This window comes from Nomascus leucogenys, chromosome 12 (assembly GCF_006542625.1).
Source record: "Nomascus leucogenys isolate Asia chromosome 12, Asia_NLE_v1, whole genome shotgun sequence".
Classification (NCBI taxonomy): Eukaryota; Metazoa; Chordata; class Mammalia; order Primates; family Hylobatidae; genus Nomascus; species Nomascus leucogenys.
Genome location: NC_044392.1, coordinates 16,903,890 through 16,927,101, shown reverse-complemented (window position 1 = coordinate 16,927,101; position 23,212 = coordinate 16,903,890). Strand labels below are relative to the sequence as shown.

At 36.2% G+C, this 23,212-nt stretch overlaps 1 protein-coding gene across 6 annotated transcripts in view; it reads left to right on the top strand.

Annotated features, from left to right (window-relative positions):
* Positions 1 to 23,212, top strand: part of SPATA6 (spermatogenesis associated 6) — a 133,433-nt gene that overhangs the window by 44,068 nt on the left and 66,153 nt on the right. For all 6 annotated transcript variants that reach the window (XM_003259006.4, XM_012511002.2, XM_030823877.1 and 3 more), the window contains 3 exons: positions 4,166 to 4,459; positions 8,504 to 8,591; positions 19,410 to 19,450. In XM_003259006.4, coding sequence (XP_003259054.3) covers positions 4,166 to 4,459; positions 8,504 to 8,591; positions 19,410 to 19,450 — 423 coding nt within the window. The remainder of the gene's footprint in view (positions 1 to 4,165; positions 4,460 to 8,503; positions 8,592 to 19,409; positions 19,451 to 23,212) is intronic.

The following is a 23,212-nucleotide window of genomic DNA, read 5'->3' as shown; positions in this document are numbered from 1 at the left end:
GCAGAGATCTAGGCTTCTTTAAATGTTATGGAAGTTACAGGATACTACAAAAAGTTCAAAGGATACCTTTTTTAGCAGATTTTACCAGAGTTATCAGACTGGGATACTGGTGTTTAGTAACTATGGATTCTTGACTGTCTCTGATTTCTTGAGGGACTGTTGCTTAGTTTGGTGGCCATACTGGTACTGCCAGATCGAGAGAATCTTGGACATTCCAGCCTAAGGATCATCTGTGTCTTTGAAAACAGCCTTTAGTAAGCTGAGATATCTGGATCTAATATTGTTTGTCTGACTTCTTCTTGTTTTTCCTTTTTTTAAATATATTTTTCAGACAGGGTCTCACCCACTTGCCCAGGGTAGAGTGCAGTGGCATGCAGCTTTGACCTCTTGGGCTCAAGCAATCCTTCTGCATCAGTCCCCTTAGTAGCTGGGACTACAGGTGCATGCCACCATACGCGGCTAACTTTTATATTTTTTTGAGATAGAATTTGCCATGTTGCCCAGGCTGGTCTCGAACTCCAGGGCTCAAGCAATCTGCCCACCTCAGCCTCCCAAAATTCTGGGATTACAGGTGTGCACTTATGTGCCTGGCCTAGTCTGACTTATTACTGAGTCACCAGGGTGGCTTACTTCCTTGTCCACAGGTTATCTAATAATGTCCAGATATCACTCATGTGCAGTTGCATTGTGATAGGGTAACAGCGACCTATCTGTGATGAAGAGCCAATAATATGTAAAGCCCAGAGGGCTCCAAAGGGCTGGACTGGGCTTGTCATGGAAGGAGTGGATTGTTCATTTACTGCATTATCAGTATTCAAGTAAATTTTCTGAGGATGATAACTGTGACTTAAGCCAAGAAAGGTAAAATATAGAATTATTGAGGGGAGCATTCTTACTTTATTTAGAAAGATATTTAATAATTCAGAGTCAGGCTGTAGTTATTTATCTTTTAGATGCAAGCTGAAACACAGCTTTTAGAGCTCTAAAAACCTATGCTTGCCAAATGCAGAGATACGTTATTGACTTGTTTTAGAGATGTGCGCTGTGCACGTTGTAAATGGTTAGATATGCTTTGCCTGGACTCAAAACAGTTTTTTTTCTTCACACTGGAGTATGTTCTTCCAATAGATGGATAGAGAAGTCTTTTTTTTCTTTTTAACTTTTTGTCTGAAATATAGCATACACATAGAAAAGTACATACATTCTAAGGGTACAGCTTGGTGAAAGCCATTTCTAAATGTAAAGCCATTACCCATTCATACTTTAATTGTACTTATGAACTAACATTTCCCTCTGTAAACTTTTGACAAGAGTCTTCCATTTTATTTTTATTTTTATTTTTTGACTTGGGATCTTTATTGAACAGAGATACGAGAGAAAAGGCAGTGGTGTCAGTATTTAAGGAAATACATTTTCTTTAAATATTCTTTCCAGAAACAGACAAATCTGGGTTCGAGTTCCTCATAAGGCTGCTGTAAAGATTAGGGAATATATGCAATATGCCTGGCATGTAACATTATTAAAATGTTTTTACCTACTGCAAAGTGGAATTCATTATTAAATAGTTAAATATCAGTAGTAACTTTATGAATATGAATTTGTTAATCTGCTGTATCACATAGCTTTGGTTGTATTACAGACCTCACTAACTTAGTGACTTAAAACAGCAAGTGTTTCTCACAGTTCTGTGGATCCGCTGGTTGATTTCTTTAGTCTAGAATGGTTGGCTAGGGATGAATGGTTTAGGATGGCTTTACTCACATGTCGGACAGTGGCAGATGTTTTGCCCAGGGAAGGATCTTAAATTTCTGGTGATGAGCTTCATTTCAGCTTGGACGAGATAGTCCCATCATCTATCAGGCTAAGAATTCCAGCTCATTCATGTGGTAGCAGGAAGGTTTTAGGAATAAGAGAGGATAAGCACTTTTGAAGTCTCTCTGCTTGTGCTACATGTGCTATTTTCCTGTTGTCCAAAGCAAGACACATGGTCAGTCCATTTTATAAATGGTTTAACACAGTCACTTTTTAAAAGTTTTACTAGGCATGAACAGGATCCATTAAGGAATGAGTAGGATTAGACAGCATGCATTTGTAGTAGATAGTATGTAATTTATAACTTTCTCTAGTAGTATACAGTATTAAAAGCTTTAATAAAGATGAGGTTAATTAAGGTTTGATATAATCAGAGGTAGATATATAAGAAAGAACTTTACAGCATTGCTGAAATGGATGATTATGAGTTTAGTTGGAGGTAAGAGATACTAAAAATGTGTAAAGAACTTGGGGGAAGAGTTCTAGGGACTGAGGAGATGACAAGGGCAAGTAACAGATTCAGTGAGTCAAGAAGTAGATTGAGGAAGAGAGGTTTTGGTCAGCAAGGGATTTTCAGAATTGGGATGCAAGGGATCTGCATATTTATGAAATCCAAGATGGAGTAGAATTAGATAATTAAAGCTAAAAAACAGAAACTCATGATTCCAAGGTCTTAGAAAGATTCATTGCTTGAATGTTTTAGTAAACTCAAAGATCGTTTCTAGTGCTGACATTCCTTGCTTCTGTAAGTCTGTGATGTCATAGAGATGGGTGAAATGGATATGGTAGAAAAATTCTGAATTACTTTTTGAAATCATTGAACAAGGTGGAGAAGGTCCAGAAGCATACCACGAACTACAGAAGAAGAAAAGATGGAGTAATCCGATGCAACTGGTCTGTATGAAATGCATAGACCATTGCCTTAGCTGAAACTTACTTTTCCAATTAGGAAAATTAATTTTCTTTCCTGTGTGTCCACTTAAAAAATTTGACTCTTCTTCATCCTATTCACATTTGTATTTTATTCACTTAGTTACCCTTAGCAAGTCGAGAGAGGTGTTGAGGAAGTAGAGCAGGAGGTAGGATTGGTGGCTTTTAAAAGTGATTAAAGTTAGGAAGACATTTAAAAATTCTCTGCAGTCCATTTTCTTGAATTGAAAAGCTTCTTATAACTCTGGATAAAGTATGAAGAAATATTATATTACTTGCTTGTAATCCAACTATTAAGGCATTTATAAGGCAGAGATTATTTGAATAAGATGTTATTCTAACAATAAAAAAGTTAGAATTATCGAATTTTAGCCTCAAAATGTTTAGACTGCTAACCAGTTTTATTAGATAAAATGTTATTAAGTTTATAATTTTTTTTATGTTTCTAATTTTATAAAAAATATGGGACCAGAATTAAGATGGTATGTTTATCTGTCATTGTGAAGTTACAGCTTGGAAGGGAGCTTAAAAGTATGTATTACAATCCAAATAACACTTTTCATTAAAATATGTAGAGAGTTCTTTATGTTTTTGTGTTGTACGTATATATATAATTATAGCAGAAGGGATGAAACTTATTTTTATAGTTTTACTTTTAAAGATTTTGTAATCAGCTAATTTGGCATGTATTTTTAACATTACTAAACATAGTTCTCTTATATAGCCAATTACATGAATATTTAAATATATATGTAACCAATGTTTGTACTTTTTTAGTATACTGAAAAATAATTTTTTTGACTTTGTTTCTTTAATTTTTCAAGTGATTAAGTATCGGGCTTTAATTTTTATAAAGTCCTTGTTAGTTGGACCTAAGGAAGTTTGAGACAATGTACTTTAATAACTACTGCAGAAAGAGTTATCTAGGAGAATGTGGATTTGACTTATCCCAGGATCAGCACAGATAGGAAGGACTGATCTAGTTGGCTTTGATAGATTTTGGGTGTCTTATTTAAATTACTTTTTAATTTTTTTCCCACCAACAGGAATTTTATTTTATTTTATTTTATTTTATTTTTATTATTTTTTTGAGACGGAGTCTCTCTCTGTCGCCCAGGCTGGAGTGCAGTGGTGCAATCTCGGCTCACTGCAAGCTCCGCCTCCCGGGTTCACGCCATTCTCCTGCCTCAGCCTCTCCGAGTAGCTGGGACTACAGGCGCCCACCACCATGCCCAGCTAATTTTTTGTATTTTTTAGTAGAGACGGGGTTTTCACCGTGGTCTCGATCTCCTGACCTCGTGATCCGCCCGCCTCGGCCTCCCAAAGTGCTGGGATTACAAGCGTGAGCCACCGTGCCCGGCCGCTCCAACAGGAATTTTAAAAATCCCCTTTGACCAAGTTAATTTTTATTTTTTATGTTTAGGATAAATTTACTTACCATTTGGCTCCAGTTGAAAAATCACATGGCAGACTGCAAAACAGAACATCAAGATCACAAAAGAAAAAATCCAAGTCACCTGAGAGAAGTAAATACTGTATAAATGCAAAAAACTACCAACAGCCTACAATTTCTTCAAAATCACACTCTCCATCTCCCTACACTAAAAGACGCATGTGTGAGCTATCTGAAGACACCAGGCGGCGGCTGGCCCATTTAAATCTGGGACCCTATGAGTTCAAAAAAGAAACAGATAAACCTCCATTTGTGATTAGACATGTATGTGTTCTCTTAAGCATTTCTATTTGAAACTGATCAGCTTTTTTCCCCCAAAAAATGTTATTCTGAAATGTCTTTCAACTTCTAGCATATATTAATAATACTTTTCTCTCCTGACTCCTACCCTAGCAGTCTAACATGGGAAATTAATTTAGAATGAAAGAACTTGCTTTTTTTCAGTCTTCAGACCTGACAGAGATCAAGCTGTGTTATGAATGCTATGTTTAAATCCTCTCAGTACCGGTTTCCTTTCTTATACAGTAGATAGCATAATAACGCTACCAATTGAACTTGGTTGTAATTGACATTAGTACTAAAATGGCAGAGTAGGGCTTTAAAAGAGAACCAAATATTCTTTATGAAAAGGAAGACCCTCCTTTTTTAAATTATAAAAATTAAAATGGAAAGTAAGTTTCCTTTTAAATTACATCCCTTGGGTAAGCTTTGTATAATGGATCTTCAAAGCAAATTATTGTTTGATGGTTATGGGAAGGCCTTTGAAAATGAAAAAAGTTCATTTAAGGGTAACCTAGTTCTAGTCTTTCTGTACTGAATTGTACTTTTGATATAGTTGAAATTTAGAGTCTTGTGTTTATATGATTATCAAGTAGACTTTGGCTAAATTTAAGGGTTTGTAATCAGAATGTTTAGGAAAGGACTCCCTCAGAATCTTCATAGTTTCCTGAATTTTTATGAAGTATTTTTACCTTAAAAGCAATTCTTTACTGAAAGCTTTCAAACTAATAAAAATATGGATTAATATTATATATACATATATAATAATACTGAACCTCAAGATTTAAGTGCTGATAGAAGCAAAATAACTTTTTGGGTTATCTGTAAAAATATTTCTGACTAATGTCTTTAATTCACTTTTTCTAAATTCTAAAATGAATTCATCCAACATGTAAATATGCCCCTTTGGTGGTCTAATAACTTTGAACATACCCAATCTGAAAGCTCAGATTTTCTTTATGACACCTTTTTAAAACAATTTAAATATTGTCTTAAGCAGCATTTCATTCCACCTATATTTTGACTATGAGTCTTTTTTTTAACTCTTAAGTAACAGATTGTTTTATCATAAAAGAAAATTTATAGTATAATGGATACTTTTAAGTGGCAATATTTTATTGAGGTTATTGTGACTACTTTTCTCATTTCTACAGAATTTGATTTTAACTTTTGGTCACTTTTTTGTTGTTGTTTGACCAATATTCAGATAATATTTTAGTTGCATATTTGGTGACAGTTTTAGAATGCCTTTAATTTTAAGTCTTCCCACAATTACAAATTAAATTGAAAAGAAAGGATATACTATATTTTCATCTGAAGGAATAGTAACATTTTAATTAAAATGCTATGTACAAAAATAAACTGAAATATTTTAGGGGTAAGCCACATTAAAATTGTTTGGAAAAATAACTGCTTTTCTTTAAATGTTTGTTTTATTATTACTTTTTATGTCAGTATTTAGAATGGAACAATTCTAATATTGCTTGATACAAACTTTGAAATTTGTATTTAAATGGTTTCCCTCCCTAGCTTTTCAATAAGCAGAAATGCCTACTCCTAAGTCTATACTTAGAAAATTGCTTACATTATTAAATAGGAAAGTAGATTTTCCAATTGTATTTGTAAACATAGAGTTTTTTTTTCTCCATAGCCGTTCATGGTTTTAGAAGCACTTAGCAAATTGGTAACCAAACACAATTTTAACTTAATACATGCATATGCAAAATGTAACACTTTTAGGAAAGACATTGTAGTCAATGTACATGGTATGAAAAGTAATCTTAAAGAATAAGGAAACAGTTTTAAGAAATCAATTAGCATGCTTCCAAGATTCTTTCATCTTAAAGAATAAGGAAACAGTTTTAAGAAATCAATTAACATGCTTCCAAAGAAACTGGTGCAATTATCCTAGAGGAGTAAAACAGCCTTTTTATTTTCCATTTACGCAGAATAAGATCTTTTCTTTTTCTATTATGGTAAAATATACATAAGTTTACCATTTCGAATTTAAAGTGTACAATTCAGTTGTTTTAAGGATGTTCACAGTGTTATGCAGCTATCTGGTTCCAGAATTTCTTCATCTCATAAATGGAAACTGTACTTATTAAGTATTCACTCCCCATTCCTTCCTTTCCATAGTCTTGGCAATCACTAATCTGCTTTCTTTCACTATGAATTTGCCTATTCTACCATTTCATATAAATATAATTGTACAACATTTGGCCTTTTGTGTCTGGCTTTTTTCACTTAGCACAGTGTTTTTGAGGTTCATCCATGTTGCATATATCAGTACTTGATTCCTTTTTATGGCTTAATTATATCCTGTTGTAAGACTATATACCACATTTTACCCATTGTGTGGGTTGTCTTTTAAAAAAATTTGTTTTTTTAAATTGTGGTTATATATATTATAAAATTTACCATTTTAACCATCTTTGAGTGTGTAGTTTAGAAACATTAAATATATTCATGTTGTTATACAACCATACCACCATCTATCTCTAGAACTTTTTTCATCTTGCTAAACTGAAGCTCTGTGCCCATTAAGCAATAACTTTCCATTCCTGTCTCCCCCAACCCCTCACAACCACTACCATTCTACTATTTCTATGAATTTGACTACTCTTGGTACCTCATATAAGTGTGATTATACATCATGTGTCCTATTTTGATTGGCTTGTTTAACTTAGTATAATATTCATAAAGGTTCATCTATGTTATAGCATATGTGAGAATTTCTTTCCCTTTTACAGTTGAATAATATTCTCTTATATGTATATACTACATTTGTTTGTTCATTCTCCTCTTGATAGACACTTGGATTGCTTCCATCTTTTGAATATTATGAGTAGTGTTGCTGTGTCACAGTGTGTACAGTGTGAATAATGCTGCTGTAGACATAGGTGTACAAATATATTTTTGAGGCCCTGCTTTCAACTCTTTTGGGTATATACCTAGATGAAAAATTGCTGAGTTGTATAGTAATTCTGTTTTAAATTGTTTGAGACCCTGACATAGTGTCTTTTATAGCAGATGTACCATTTTGCACTGCACACCAGCAAATTCCAAGTTTTCAAAGCGCTGGGATTATAGGCGTGAGCCACCGCCCCCCTAAATTCCAAGTTTTCAAATTTATTCACATCTTCTCCCATAGTTTATTTTCGTAATAGCCATCCCAATGGATAAGTCACTATGATTTTGTGGTATCTCAAAATTACAGTGAAGTAGTATCTCACTATGATTTTTATTTCTATCTCCTTAATGATTAGGATTGTTGAATTTTTTCTTTTCACGTTGTTATTGGCCATTTGTGTAACTTCTTTAGATAAATGTCTATTCAAGTTCATTTTTAAATCTATTTGTTTTTGTTACTGAGTTGTAGGGGTTCTTTATTCTGGATAATAACCCCTTAGCAGATAAATGATTTGTAAATATTGTCGCTGATTCAATGGGTTGCCTTTTCATTCTGTTGATATTATTTTTTGATGCATGAAAATTTTAAATTTTGATGAATAGGGATTTTTTTTACACATTTGTATCATTCTTTTTGCTTTTTGTTAGGAAATGTGGTTAACTATTATTATATTAAGCTGTAGATCACTGAGCATGCTGGGCTCTGAAAGCAGCCAAATAAAGACTGTTTGAATTCAAAATGTGCATGCTAAGGAGGTAAGAAGCAAATGGCTAGACTTAAAAATATGGCAAAGTATATTGCTCTTTTTTTAACCTGTGATGGAAAGCAAACTAGGCACTGGAGTAATAAACTTTTCAATTCCAAGTCTGTTCATTTTAAAATAGGCACATATATATATATAATTAAAAATTTTTGAAGTTAAATTTCAATTTTATTTTGCAACGAACAGCAAAATACTTGAATAAACTCTTTGGAACATGCCTGACTCTCATGGGCACCATCATGTTTCCCTGATTATATATGCTCTCTGTACTCTAGTAGTTTTTCTGGTGCATGAGATTGAAAGTCTAGGAATGTTTAAACTCTCTTTTACATAAAAATCCTGCTTCCTCTAGGTTGATCCCCCAAGTCCCAGGGCTGATACTTTATTTGGATCTTCTGGAAGAGACTGTGAAAGAGATGGATGGTCAAGGGTGCACAATGGTAAGCTAGAAGTTATCTTTATTCATTGCCGTAGTTGCCTGAGCTACAATCAAGCCTTTAATTTGGCATCAATGAACAAAAACAGAATCTTTGTTACATTATTGGATAATATTGTATAATGTAGCTTTTTACAACTTGTATGTTGTAAAAAGTAAAAAGTAACTATATAGTTACTCTCTAAGATATTAGGATTTCTGTGCTACTATAAATCATTTCCCACCTTGAGACTTAGAATATATATATTAACATGTTAAAAAATGTGATATATTCTAGTAAAAAATGACTTGATTAATTTACTTTTACTCAACATTTTATAAACTTGACTGTGGAACCTTTTTCTCACCAAGTAATTTTAACTACGTTGTTAGGAATGGTTTTTCATCTTTAGCTCTAGTAGCCCTGTGGTTAGATAAGTTGCTTCTTAAGTTCAATATGAAGATAATTTTTATGAAGAAGGTTAAATAGTATTGTATAATTAAGGGTATTGAGTGTTAATATCTGTAGACATTGGCTAGTGAGTTCAACAAGTATTCCCTAGCAGCCTTTAAAGTTAATTTACTACATACTGAGAAAGTCATAGAGGAAGAAAAATGAGATTGAGTGAAAAAAAATAGAATCATTAATAGAATCATTACATTGAGTGAGCTTCATCTCTATTTCTAACCTGTTGTGTGTAATCTCTTACTTTTTTTTTTTTTTTTTTTTGAGACGGAGTCTCGCTCTTTCACCCACGCCGGACTGCAGTGGCGCGCTCTCGGCTCACTGCAAGCTCCGCCTCCCGGGTTCACGCCATTCTCCTGCCTCAGCTTCTCCGAGTAGCTGGGACTACAGGCGCCCGCCACCACGCCCGGCTAATTTTTTGTATTTTTAGTAGAGACGGGGTTTCACCGTGGTGTCGATCTCCTGACCTCGTGATCCGCCTGCCTCGGCCTCCCAAAGTGCTGGGATTACAAGCGTGAGCCACCGCACCCGGCCATCTCTTACTTTTTTGACGATGAAATTAAACATTCTTTTCTGAAAACATGCAGAGTTTGTGCTTGTTTTTGTTTTTTAGCACGAGCAGGGAGATAGATGTGATAATCAACAGGTCTTTTATATCCACAATAGCAGATTATGTGAAATTAGAAACAGATGTTACACACTGTTTTCCCTCTTGGAAGAAGTTTATGGACATGGAAAATGAGCTTTAGGAACGAGCCAGTGTAAAGTAACTTAAATATAGATGTTTCTTTGGAAGATTTTTTGGGAACACTTAAGCATCTGATTTTTCTTGACAATTACATACTTGCCAGCAGAACTGTTGTGGTTTCTAATAACTTTTAATCAAAGCAGTCAGTTGCCTATGTAGAGGTATAATCAGAGAGATCAATAATGAGTTGTTTTCTTTTAACTTTTTATTTTGATTTTGACATAATTTCAGACTTACAGAAAAGTAAAGTAGGACAAAGAATTGCCATATAGCTTTCACTCAGAATCCATAAACAATAATATTTGCTTTTTCTTTCTCTTTTTCCTCTGTCTGTATATGAGTCTGTGTATAGAATTTTTTGACAGGGATATTATTATGGACTGAATTTGTATGCCATAAAAGTTCGTATGTTGAAGCCCTAGCCCCTAATATGGTGGTTTGGAGATGGAGGCTTTGGGAGTGATTAGGTTTAGATGAGGTCCTGAGAACAGGGCCTTCATGATGACATTATTGTCCTTACAAGCAAATACACCAGAGAGCTTGGTCTCTCCTTCTTTCGCTGCCATTTGAGGACCCACCTAGAAGGCAGCCATCTACAAGAGAGGGAGAGAGAACTTACCAGAACATGACCATGCTGGCACCCTGATTTCTAATTTTCAGTCTTCAGAACTGTGAGAAATAAAATTCTGTTCTTTAAGCTACCCAGTCCATGATATTTTGTTATGGCAGCCTGAGCAGACTAATTCAGACAATATTTTATGTGATTAACACGAGTTAATTAACAATGTAGCAGATTAACAATGCTATAATAATATTAACTAATCTATAACGCTAAATCAGATTTTGCCAGTTGTCCTAATAATATCGCCATAGCAAAAGAAATATCATCATACATAGCATTCAGCTGCCATGCCTCTTTTGCTTTCTTTAATATGGATTAATCCCTTAGTCTTTCATTGTGCTTAATGACATTGATAATTTTGAAGGGCATAAGCCAGCTATTTTGCAGAATGTTCCTCAGTTTGGGTTTGTTTGATTTTTCCTCACGATTAGATTCAGATTATTTATTTTCCCCCAGAATACAACAGAAAGTGATGTGTTACTCTCAGTGCATCACACCAGGAGGTATGTGGTGTTTCTCCACTACTGGGGATGTTAATTTTTTTTTTTTTTTTTTTTTTTTGAGATGGAGTCTGGCTCTTTTTTGCCCAGGCTGGAGTGCAATGGCGCTATCTCTGCTCACTGCAACCTCCACCTCCTGGGTTCAAGCAGTTCTCCCTGTCTCAGCCTCCTGAGTAGCTGGGATTACAGGCATGCACCACCATGCCCGGCTAATTTTGTATTTTTAGTAGAGACGGGGTTTCACCATGTTGGCTAGGCTGGTCTAGAATTCCTGACCTCAGGTGATCCGACCATTTCGGCCTCCCAAAGTGCTGGGATTACAGGCATGAGCCACCGCGCCTGGCCCGGGGATGTTAATTTTACTCATTTGATTAAGATGGATGTGCTGGTTTTCTCCATCAAAAAGGTGCTATTTCTGTCTTTTGTAATTGTGCAGAGATACTTTGAAACTATGTAATATACTATTAAACCTCAACATTGACTCCTTTCGCATATATCGATGACTGTTGCCTGAAACAATTTCCTACTGTGATATTTGCCAAATAGTGATTTTTAAAAATTCTATTCCTCTTTGTACATTTAATAACTGGATTTCTAGAGCTTTTCCTTCTTGTTTTTCTGATCTTAATGCCCCCCCCCCCACTTTTTTTTTTTAACTACATTTTTTCCCCTGGCTGACAACTGAGCAGTACTTACCAACTTTTGGGTTCTCATCAACCATTTAAATACATATGGGAATTTCTTATGGTAGGATCTCTTACACATAGTGAATTTTCACTTTTGATTTTACTTTAATAGAAATTCTTCTGGAACATTTTCTTGCCAAATTATCTTGTCTAATATTTATTAAGTTTTTATAGGATGCAATTTTCACCAACATTTATTGCTTTAGTCCTCAAAATAATCACGTGAAGATGGATTTAATTAACTTGAGAAAAATGGCAGCAGTTTAGAGACGTTATGTGACTTGATAGTTACAAATCTAGAATCCAGGTCTTCTAGCTTCTAGCTCCTTCTTTCCTACCAGTCTCATACTACTTTCTCTACTTTCATTAAGGTATATTTTTTAAAATAAAAATTTCAAACACATTGTATCTGTTACTGCCATGTTATATAATTCTAATTGTAATTTGTGCAGTCCTTTTGAAGAAACTCAGTATCTCTTGTAATATGAGACTTTTTGTAAGCTTTATCTAGTTATTTGTGTGTTTGAAGAGGAAATCAAGGACATCCATCCTGACCTCTTTTTACATTTTGCTTAGTAATTTAGGAAATATGTTAGACTCTGTCTCTCCTCTTAGAGGAACCTTCTTTTCTTCTCTTCATTTGAAGATTCTTTTATGAGTCTCATTTCTATATAAGATCATAATATTTTGTGAACTTCCATTAATCCCTTATCAGATGATTAACTGTCACAAAGTAAAATAGAAATAACATTTCAAATCCTAATATGTCATATCTTGAGTAGACAACAGTAACTGGTAATGTTTTAATATTTTGTGAATAAAATAGCATGTAGTCATCATGTACAGCCTCATTAGTAAATATCTCATTAATTTCTGTTTGCTTTTAAACATGTCCCTCTTGTTTGAATTTCTTATGGATAAAGAAACCTGAGGTTTAAAGAAGGATAGTAAGTTGCGCGAAGTCATACACAAAAGATTTGACCTATTTTTTTTTTCTTCCTACTTTTCTAAATGATTATGTCCATCTCAAGTTTCTTTGCCTTTAGGAAATTTTTCCTGATTGCCTTACCTTGAGAGATTATTCTCTGGCATAACTTTTTTACATTATAATTGTTATACCATTCTGACTTAGTTTGTTCTTTATACTGCTGTTGTTCAACTTTGGTTATAACTTAACCAAAATGGATTATAAGTACTTCACAGCCATGGGCCATGACTTTCATCTCCTTGATTTCTTACATTTGAAATATAGTTTGTGACTAATTAGTGGTGAGAGTGATTAAATATGAACATTGAGAAACCTCAGATCAAAGTAATAGATTAATTTGTAGAAATAAAATTATAAACCTGTACAAATCAGGGTAAGTTTATAAATGGTTTGTGGAATGCAGAAGCCATATGAGTACTTTAACATACAGAAACTTTTAATATAATGCTAGCTTCCAGGAAATACATACTATTTCCAGAAATTATTACATTAATTTTCAAAGTTAGCATATCCTTGTCCTTTTTTTTTTGAGACAGGGTCTTGCTTTGTTATCCAGGCTGGAGGGCGTGGTATAACATGGCTCACTGCAACCTCGACTTCCCTGGTTCAAATGATCTTCCCACCTCAGCTGCCTTAGTAGCTGGGACTACAGACATGCATGCACCACCATGCCCAACTAATTTTTTTTTTTTTGCTGTAGGGAGTGGGTTTCACCTTGTTGCTCAGGCTGGTCTTGAACTCCTGAACTCAGGAGATCCTCCTGTCTTGGTCTCCCAAAGTGCTGGGATTACAAGTATGAGGCACCGTGTCCAGATGTCCTTCTCATTTTTTAATTTTTTTCAGCTACTTGTGATCATGCTATATATATATTAGACTTCTACAGAAGAGAAGTTGGACTGTGATTTATTCTTATTTTTAATTTTTGAAAAGCATTTGAAGTAAATCGAATCTTACTGACATTATGTGGAGAAGTTGACCTCGTGTAAAAGACATTAATATTTCAGCTGATTTCTGGTATGGTTCAGGGCACCTAGAAAATATCTTGTGCCATAAAAAATGCTGAAGGATTTGCTGAATACAGACTATTATAGGTCTTTATTTAAATATTTTCTGGATTAGGTGGTTTGGGAAGGTAGAATATAGAACCATAGAATGCTTTTGAGTGATATGTGTGAGTGAGAAAGTAGAATTTTATGGTTCGAGTGGTTAAATTGTCTACCACGTTGTGTATTTGTCATTTCTTTATGTTGGGAACAATTTAAGTCCTCTTTTCCAGCTACTTCGAAATATATAATACATTGTTAACAATAGTTACTATGCTCTCCTTTGACAACAGAGTATACCTATTTTCTAATCTTATGTTTGTACCTGTTAAGCTACCGCTCTTCATCATCCACTCCTACCAACCGATCCTTCCCAGCCTCTAGTATCAATTATTCTACTTTCTATAAAAATATTCTATGAGAGAATATTTTTAGCTTCCACATATGAGAACATGCAATATGTCTTTGACATATGAGAACATGCAATATGTCTTTGTATGTCTGATTTATTTCACTTAAAATAATGACCCCCCAGTTCCATTGATGTTGCTGCAAATGACATGATATCATTAATTTTATGCCCTAATTATTTTATTATTCCACTGTGTATATACACAACATTTTCTTTATCCATTCATCTATTGATGAACAGTTAGGTTGATTCCATGTTTTGGTGACTGTGAATAGTGCTGCAGTATCTCTTCAATAAACTAATTTCCTTTCCTTTGGATGGATACCCAGTAGTGAGATTGCTGATTGTATGGTAGTTCTATTTTCAGTTTTACATTCAAGTTTATTATTGATATGTGTGGTTTTGTTCCTGCCGCATTGTTATTTTCTGGTGTTTTTCTATATTCTTTTGTCCTTTCTTTTTCTCTTATTGTTTATCATTGTGGTTTGGTGGTTATCTGTGGTTGTACCATGAGTCCTTTATCTTTCTCATTTGTGTGTTTGCTTTATCATTGAGTTTTGTATTTTCATGTGTTTTCAAGATGGTAAAGGTCATTCTTTTGCTTTCAGGTTTAGAGTTCCCTTGATCACATCTTGTAGGGCTGGCTTGCTGGTGATGAATTCCCTTAGCTTTTACTTACCTGGGAAATACTTTATTTTTCCTAAATTTATGAAGGATTTTTTTTCTGGATATATTAATAGTGAGTGTCCTTGACTGGCATGTTTTTTCTTTCAGCATTTTGAATTTATCATCCCATTCCTGGTCTGTAAGGTTTCCACTTAGAAGTCTGCTGTTAGTCTAATGGGGGTTTCTTTATAGGTGATTAGTCACTTTTCTCTTGTTCAGGATTCTTTTTTTGTCATTGACTTCAGACATTTTGGCTATAATATTCAATGGGAAAGACTTTTTGCATTGTATCTGCTTAGGGATTACTGGTACCCCTGCATCTGAATGTCTAGCCTCTTGATAGACTTCAGAAGTTTTTATTTATTATTTCATTAAATAGTTTTTGGATCTCTTATATTCTCTTCCTTTGGGGATACAGATGATTTGTATATTTGGTGGCTTTATCATGTCCCATGGATCATAAAGGCTTTGTTCATTTTTTATTTCTTATTTTTGCCTGACTGGGTTATTTCAAAAGACCTATCTCCAAGTTCTGACATCTGGTTCTTATGCTTGGTTTAGTCTATTGTTGATGCTTTCAAATGTATTTTGTAGGCCAGGCACGATGGCTTATGCCTGTAATCCCAACACTTTGGGAGGCAGAGGCAGGCAGATCACTTGAGGCCAGGACTTCGAGACCAGCCTGGCCAACATGGTGAAACCCCTTCTCTACTAATTGGGAGGCTGAGGCAGGAGAGTTGCTTGAACCCAGGAGACAGAGATTGCAGTGAGCAAAGATCACACCGTTGCACTCCAGCCTGGCAAGAAGAGCAAAACTCCGTCTCAAAAAAAATAAAAAAATAAAATAAAAATTAGGTGGGTGTGGTGGCACATGCCTCTAATCCCAGCTACTCCAGAGACTGAGGCAGGAGAAGTGCTTAAACCCAGGAGGCGGAGGTTGCAGTGAGCCAAAATCGTGCCACTGCACTCCAGCCTGGGTGGCAGAGTGAGACCCTATCTCAAAAAAAAAAAAAAAATCAAATGTATTTTGTAGTTCAGTCAATTAATTCATCTCCAGAATTTCTGTTTGGTTCTTTTTTTGTGTGTGTGATATATATCTCCTTGGTAAAAGTTTCATTCATGTCCTGCGTTATTTTTCTGATTCTTTTATTTTTTTTTATTTTTTTTTTTTTGAGACGGAGTCTCGCTCTGTCACCCAGGCTGGAGTGCAGTGGCGCAATCTCGGCTCACTGCAAGCTCCGCCTCCCGGGTTCACGCCATTCTCCTGCCTCAGCCTCTCCAAGTAGCTGGGACTACAGGCGCCCGCCACCACGCCCGGCTAATTTTTTGTATTTTTAGTAGAGACGGGGTTTCACCGTGGTCTCGATCTCCTGACCTCGTGATCCGCCTGCCTCGGCCTCCCAAAGTGCTGGGATTACAAGCGTGAGCCACCGCGCCCGGCCTTTTCTGACTCTTTTATATTGTTTTTCAGAATGCCTTGTATCTCACTGAGTGTCTCTAGAATCAGTAATTTAAATTCTTTTTCTGAGATTTCGTGACTTTCTTTTTGATTGGGATCTGTTTCTGGAGGATTATTTTGTTCCTTTGGAGGTGTCATATTTTCTTGCTTTTCATTTTTTCTTTGTCCTTACATTGATATCTGAACATCTGGTATATCAGTTGTTTGTTCCAATTTTTTGAATTTGCTTTTGTACTGGGGGGACTTTTTCCTGCAGATGAATCCTCATTACTGGTTGGGTAGGGCACTTTGGCCTTTTTCTGGGTGCATGCAGTGGTGTAGTCTCTGTGTGATTTTTTTTTGTTTATAAGCAGCATCAGTGGTATCTGAGACTTGCTCATTGGCTTAGTGTGCAATTATTAGTGGAGGCTGTGTTCTAGTTTTGCTGAGGACTGGGACACTAGGTAGTCTAGTCTTTGGGTCACAGTGGTGGCATTAGTGAGCTGACCATGCCTGTCCTTGGGCTCCAGAGTGGTGTGCACTGGCAGCAATTTTAGCTGGTCGTGGTGGACTGATTCATGGGCCTCTAGTTAGCCTGCTCAGATGCTGGTAGTAGCCATCATGGGCCAGGCAGATGGGCAGGTTCTCAAGCCCCTGAGTAGCCAGTGTGGCATGGGTGATGACCGTGACAGTGGCAGGATGACCCTCTGGGTCCAAAGCGGTGCACACTGTTTTTGACAGTGGCTGAGATTGTCTAGGTGTGCCAGTCTCCAGGCTTGAAGGTGGTGTATACAGGTAAATGCCAGCTCTGGTGGTAGTGGCTGTGAGTGTAGGCCCAATCTCACTCCCTGGGGAGGAGCGTTCAGGTGCCAGTAGCGGTGGACTGGGCTGGGCAGTCTTCTGGCCCTCAAACTATATGGTCTGGCATGGGGGGAGGAGGGGCAGAGTCGGGCCTGTCTTGCTTGCCTCAGGCTCCCTGATGATGTGAACAAGTGCTGGCTGTGGTAGGCAGGGGCAGAGTGGTCCCCAGGCCACTGGTGGGATGCTTGGGTTGTGGAAGGTAGTATCTGTACTTCTGCCTTGCTACTTGGGGCTGGGGATGATGCTGCCATCTGTGATGGCACCCTAGCTGGCAGGTGGGGAGCATATACACCACTCGTACCTCAACCCAGTGGCACTCATGCCTCAGCCCCAGTGCTGCTGGGCTTCAGAATAGTGCACAGTCTTTTGGGGGAATGGTTCCAGAATGGCATCTCGTTTGTGCTGCAGTCCCAAAGACTCAGTCATGTCTCTGCCCTTGATATGGTCTGGCTGTGCCTCAACCCAAATCTCATCTTGAATTCCCATGTGTTGTGGGAGGGGCCTGGTGGGAGGCAATTGAATCATGGGAGCAAGTCTTTCCCATGCTGTTCTCGTGATAGTGAATAAGTCTCATGAGATATGATGATTTTAAAAAGAGGAGTTCCCCTGCACAAGCTCTCTCGCTTTGCCTGCTGCCATCCGTGTAAGATGTGACTTGCTCTTCCTTGCCTTCTGCCATGATTGTGAGGCTTTCCCAGCCACGTGGAACTGTAAGTCCAATTAAACTGCTTTCTTTTGTAAATTGCCCATTCTCAGGTATGTCTTTATCAGCAGTGTAAAAATGAACTAATACAGCCCTACGTCCAGTAGCTTGTGACAGCTTATTTCTAAGTCCAGGGGGCAGCCCTGCTGCTGCTGGGCTCCAGGACAGCTCACAGTCTGTAGGGGAGGGAGTTCTAAAGTGGTGCCTTGCCGTAGCTGCTTAAGTCTCAGGGAACATGAGGGACCCAGGGGAAGCTTTCTCTCTTGGGCAGTGCATGGTACAATCTCCCTGCAGCTCCTTATGTTAGTTTCAGGGCTTACCAGGGTTGAGGAGCTCTTTAGTGGCCTGGTATCGTAGGGATCCATGGTGATAATGTGGACAGCTGAGAGTCTCTCACTTACCCTTTCTCTATATTGAGAAGTATCTCTTGGGTGCCAGTCCTCACTGTACAGGCCATCTTGCTTCCTTCTCCTTCCTTGCTTTAGGTGTTGTCTGTCAATTTCCTTTTGAATTCCATTATTCTCTATTGGCTGATCTATTCAATGTATGATTATCTATCCGCTCTTCTGGTTTTTCTTAGAGGAGGAAGGGAGTACAAAATGCCCCTAGTCAACTATCTTGAAGCTGCAACTATCTTGAAGCTGTAACTATCTTGAAGCTGTCTCTGGTTCTTATTTTTTCTGTCAGTGTAACAGATGTTATAAGTTGTTATAATAAAAGTTGATTCTTGAAAGCTTATTTCTTTAAGTAATGAGTAAAGCTCCAAATCTACATGTAGAATGTAGTGGTTATTATCTTATGGATAAATTTAGAATTAGTTTTAAAATCCACTATGTGATAGATACTTTTCTGGGGATTTTCACAAAGTGTATCATGTTATCGTCACTCTGACTCTCTGATATAAGGTAGGCATTGTTTTCATACTCTTAAAAATGAGGCACGAAACACAGATCAATTGTCTTTACATAGTTGGACCAGAATACTATATTTAATAAGTGGCAGAATTTTAAATTGAACCCCTGCTTGTTTGAGTTTACATTTGATAGTAATGATGTTGTCGTTGATGATGGTATTAGTAATAATAGTTGATTTCTATTTTAGTGCTTTACATGTAAGATCTTATATAATCTTTAAAACAATATTATGAAAGAGGCACATCAGACATATCAGGAATCTGAGACTTAGAGAGATTAAGTTATATGCCCAAGGTGCTTGGGGCTGGAATGTATAATGCAGATTTATTTGTCAACAAGATCTATAAACTACTGTATGCCACCACCCTCTAAAGCTGGTCCTGTTTCTTTACACCTGAATCTAGAATGGAGTATAAGAATAGGAAACATAGTTTGACAATATCTGTCAAATCTGTGAATACAAATTATGTTTCATCATAAATTGATAATCAGCTAAACCCTATTCATTTCATAGACACAAATTGGTTTATCGACTAAAAGTTACTCCTTTCTGTATTCAGATATTTCTTGCTATTTTCAAATGAAAATAGTATTTGTGAAATCATTTAATTGCTGAAGAACTAATACAAATTTTAACTAATTGGATTATTATCCTTTCTGATGTAACACTGTTGAAGGATTTTGAAGTATCTCTGAAATATTCTGAGTGAATTATAATTGTAGAAACAATGATAGTATTAAAAATCAAAGATGAAACCAAATTTAAACTTTAATTGTTTTGTACTTCCTTTTTCAGATCATTCTCATCTTGGCTGCTGCCGACCCAAGGATTATAAGGTGTGTAGAATGAGTTGTAGAATAATAATTGTTCTGGCTTTCAGACAACAACATGAGTCTATTTCATATATATATATCAGATAGGGATTATCAAATTCATTTAGTAAAAAATGTAAAAACAATAATTGTCATATCGTAATGTTATTTTGGTTACTTAGGCAGTACATTTAATGTCTTTCTACAAGTATTTTGTGGCTTTTGGTTATTCATTTGTATTAATTATTGAATATGTTAGTCCATGTTTATGTGTGTGCATGAGAGAGAGAAATCAGTTGTTATATTCAGTAATACCTTACATGGTATTATTTCCAAATTTCAGTCATTCACAGAGCACCCTCATAATTTTTGCAGGTATATGTATGTATACCTTTTGCAGTATTTGCATATATTTTATGCTCTTTTCCTTAAATTCACTTTCTTTCTGTTTGTTTACTCACCATGATAAATGAAAATCCAGTATCACATGCTTTATACGTATGACAGCCTTAAAAATACAGTGAAAATAAAGCAATGTTTCCAAATTTTGGCTAGATACTGTTTTGCTGAAGGCTCTGAGGCATGCTCTCTGTTTCTTAAAATGAGAAGTAATGGTAGAGAGGTGTAAAAGACATACCAATAGCTAACTGAGGATTTCTTATTGAAAGAGAATTGAAAATATATTTTTTCTGGTGATTCAGTATTATTTCATGTATGTTCATGTGCCATGTAAAATCCGTATATCTTCTAAAATCATTTTGGATACCATTATTATTTGCCGTATCACCTATAACCCATGTCCTACATTTTGAGAAGAACTGTCTCACAGCTTGTCTTTTCTGTCCCTAAGTGAAAGCATCTTGATAATAAGTGTTACTATATGTGGGAAAACAAAAGAAACACCATAGCTTTTCTTAAAATATAATTATTTATGTACTTACTTAAACTATTTATTTTCTTAAACTATTTTGTGCTACTATTAAACTATTTTGTGCTACTGGTACTGAATACCACAATACTTTGCCATACTTTGACTATGATAAAAGAAGTATAGCACAATTAAATAATGAGTCAAGGCACTGTTTAGGGACACAGATCTACCCGTGTCAGAATCATCTAGGTGAAGCTTTAGAAATATTTATTCTAAGCCTACTAAATTGAAATTGCTGAGTATGGAGACTGGAATTTTCTATTTTTACCAAGTTTCTGGGTGATTCTTATGCATCTCTTTTGCCACCTATCTAAGGATTCATAATTGACAGCCACTAGTGTAGACTATGAATATAACACTTATATAGATAGGACTCTTCCTGTATAGCGGGAGTCCCCAACCCCCAGGCCACACGAGTAGTGGTCTGTGGCCTGTTAGGAACTGGGCCACACCACAGGAGGTGAGTGGCAGGTGAGTGAGCATTATGGCCTGAGCTCCACCTCCTGTCAGGTCAGTGGCAGCATTAGATTCTCATAGGAGCACGAACCCTACTGTGCTGTGCATACAAGAGATCTAGGTTGTGTGCTCCTTATGAGAATCTAACTAATGCCATATGATCTGAGGTGGAACAGTTTCATTCTGAAACCAGACATCCTCCCCGCCCCCCACCAGTTCGTGGAAAAATTGCCTTCCACAAAACTGGTTCCTGGTGCCAAAAAGATTGGGGACTGCTGCTGTATAGTGTTTATATATGGAGTTGTTGCTTTTTTAAGGCCCTCACTAGAGGAGAGGGGGCCCGGAATAATTAACTTAGTCCAGTCCCATCATAACATTTAAAATTTATGCAAACACATACACATGCACATTGGTATTTGTTATACACACAAACATTCACAGTATGGCAAGGACCTATCGATCTTGCTTATTGATAATAATTGGTAGTACCTAGCATATTGTCTGACATATAGTAGGAATTCCTAACATATGCGTATTATGTGAGTGGATTATTAAGAGGAAACAAGTAAACCAAATCTATACAAATATAGAATGAAGAGCAAGTACTAATCTTTATCCTAAGGCAGCTATAATCCTGCTGTAAGTTGGCTGGTCCATTTGAAGACAGGTATTAAGAGCCCTCTTTTCCAAATGAATTCCACCAAAAACTGCATTTCAACCCCTTTAATTCCTTCCCACTCCCATCTCTGGATTCCTTAATATCAGGGCTTCCCTTGGGGGGTAGTAGGTGGTAAGTTCACAGGATTATTTTTGTATTCAGGAGGTAGATTTTCATATAAATATATCTGCAGCATTGAACATGAAAATAAAAAAGGATTATTTTCATATAGGTACATAGTAGTTAATCAATATTCAGGTAATAGAACACTATAGGACTTCAATATGGAAAGAGCCATGAAACTGGGAGTGCTCGCAAGACATTTTCTAGAAAAGTAGGACCTTGCATGAGTTCTTTGAATGAATGTACTTTGCATAGGAAAGAGAGTTCTTTCCTGAGATTCTCACCTTTTCTTTTTTCTCCAGCTTTATTAAGGTATAATTGACAAAAATTTTATGTACTTATGGTACAACATGATGTTTTCATATATGTATACATTGTGGAATGATTAAATTAAGCTACTTAACATATCTATTACTTCACATACTTATTTGTTGTGGTGAGTTTTCACAATTTTTTAAGGCTATCATACACGTAAAGCATATGATACTGCAATTTCATTTATCATGGGTGAGTTTTATTTCCATTGTATTTTTAAAGGCTATCATGCATGTAAAGCATATGATACTGGATTTTCCTTTATTATGTCACCATGATAAATAAATAAAGAAGAGAAAGTGACTTTAAGGAAAAGAGCATAAGATAATGCAAATACTGCAAAGATTATGAGGGTGCTCTGTGAATGACTGAAGTTTGGAAATACTACCATATAAGGTATTACTGAATGTAACAACTGATTTTCTCTGCTAAGACAAATCTGTCTTAGCAATTTTCAAGTATATGATATATTATTAGTTATAGTCATCATGCTGTAAAATAGATCTCCAGAATTTTTTCATCCTGTCTACCTGAAACTTTGTAACCTTTGACCAACATCTCTGCATTCTGCCCACCATACCCCAACACTCCCCTGGCAACCACCATTCTGTTTTCTGCTTCTGTGCGTGACTTTTTTAGATTCACATGTGATTTTGTTTGGCTGTGTGTCCCTACCCAAATCTCATCTAAAATTGTAATCCCTACATGTCAAGAGATGGACAATTCCCACCTGTCGAGAGAGAGAGAGGTGATTAGATCATGAAGGCAATTTCCCCCTTGCTGTTCTCATGATAGTGAGTTCTCACAAGTTCTGATAGTTTGATAAGCAGTTTTCCCCACTGTTGCTTGCTCTCTCTTGCTTGCCATCATGTAAGATATGCCTGTTTCTCCTTCTGCCATGATTGTAAGTTTCCTGAGACCTCCCCAACCATGCAGAACTATGAGTCAATTAAACCTCTTTTCTTTAAAAATTACCAGTCTTCAGTATGTCTTTATAGCAGTATGAAAACAGACTAATATAACATGTAAGCATGATCATGTGACATTTGTCTTTCTGTGCCTATCTTATTTAACTTAACATTATGTCTTCCAGGTTCATATTGTTGTATAATAAATGACAAGACTTTCTTCTTTTTAAAGGCTGAATAGTATACCATTGTATGTGTGTGTGTATACTACATTTTCTTTATCTATTAATCAATTGATAGGCAATTAGGTTGATTCCACATGAGCTTACCACTTTCTTGAAATCCCTTGTGATATGGTTTGGCTGTGTCCCCAGCCAAATCTCAACTTGAATTGC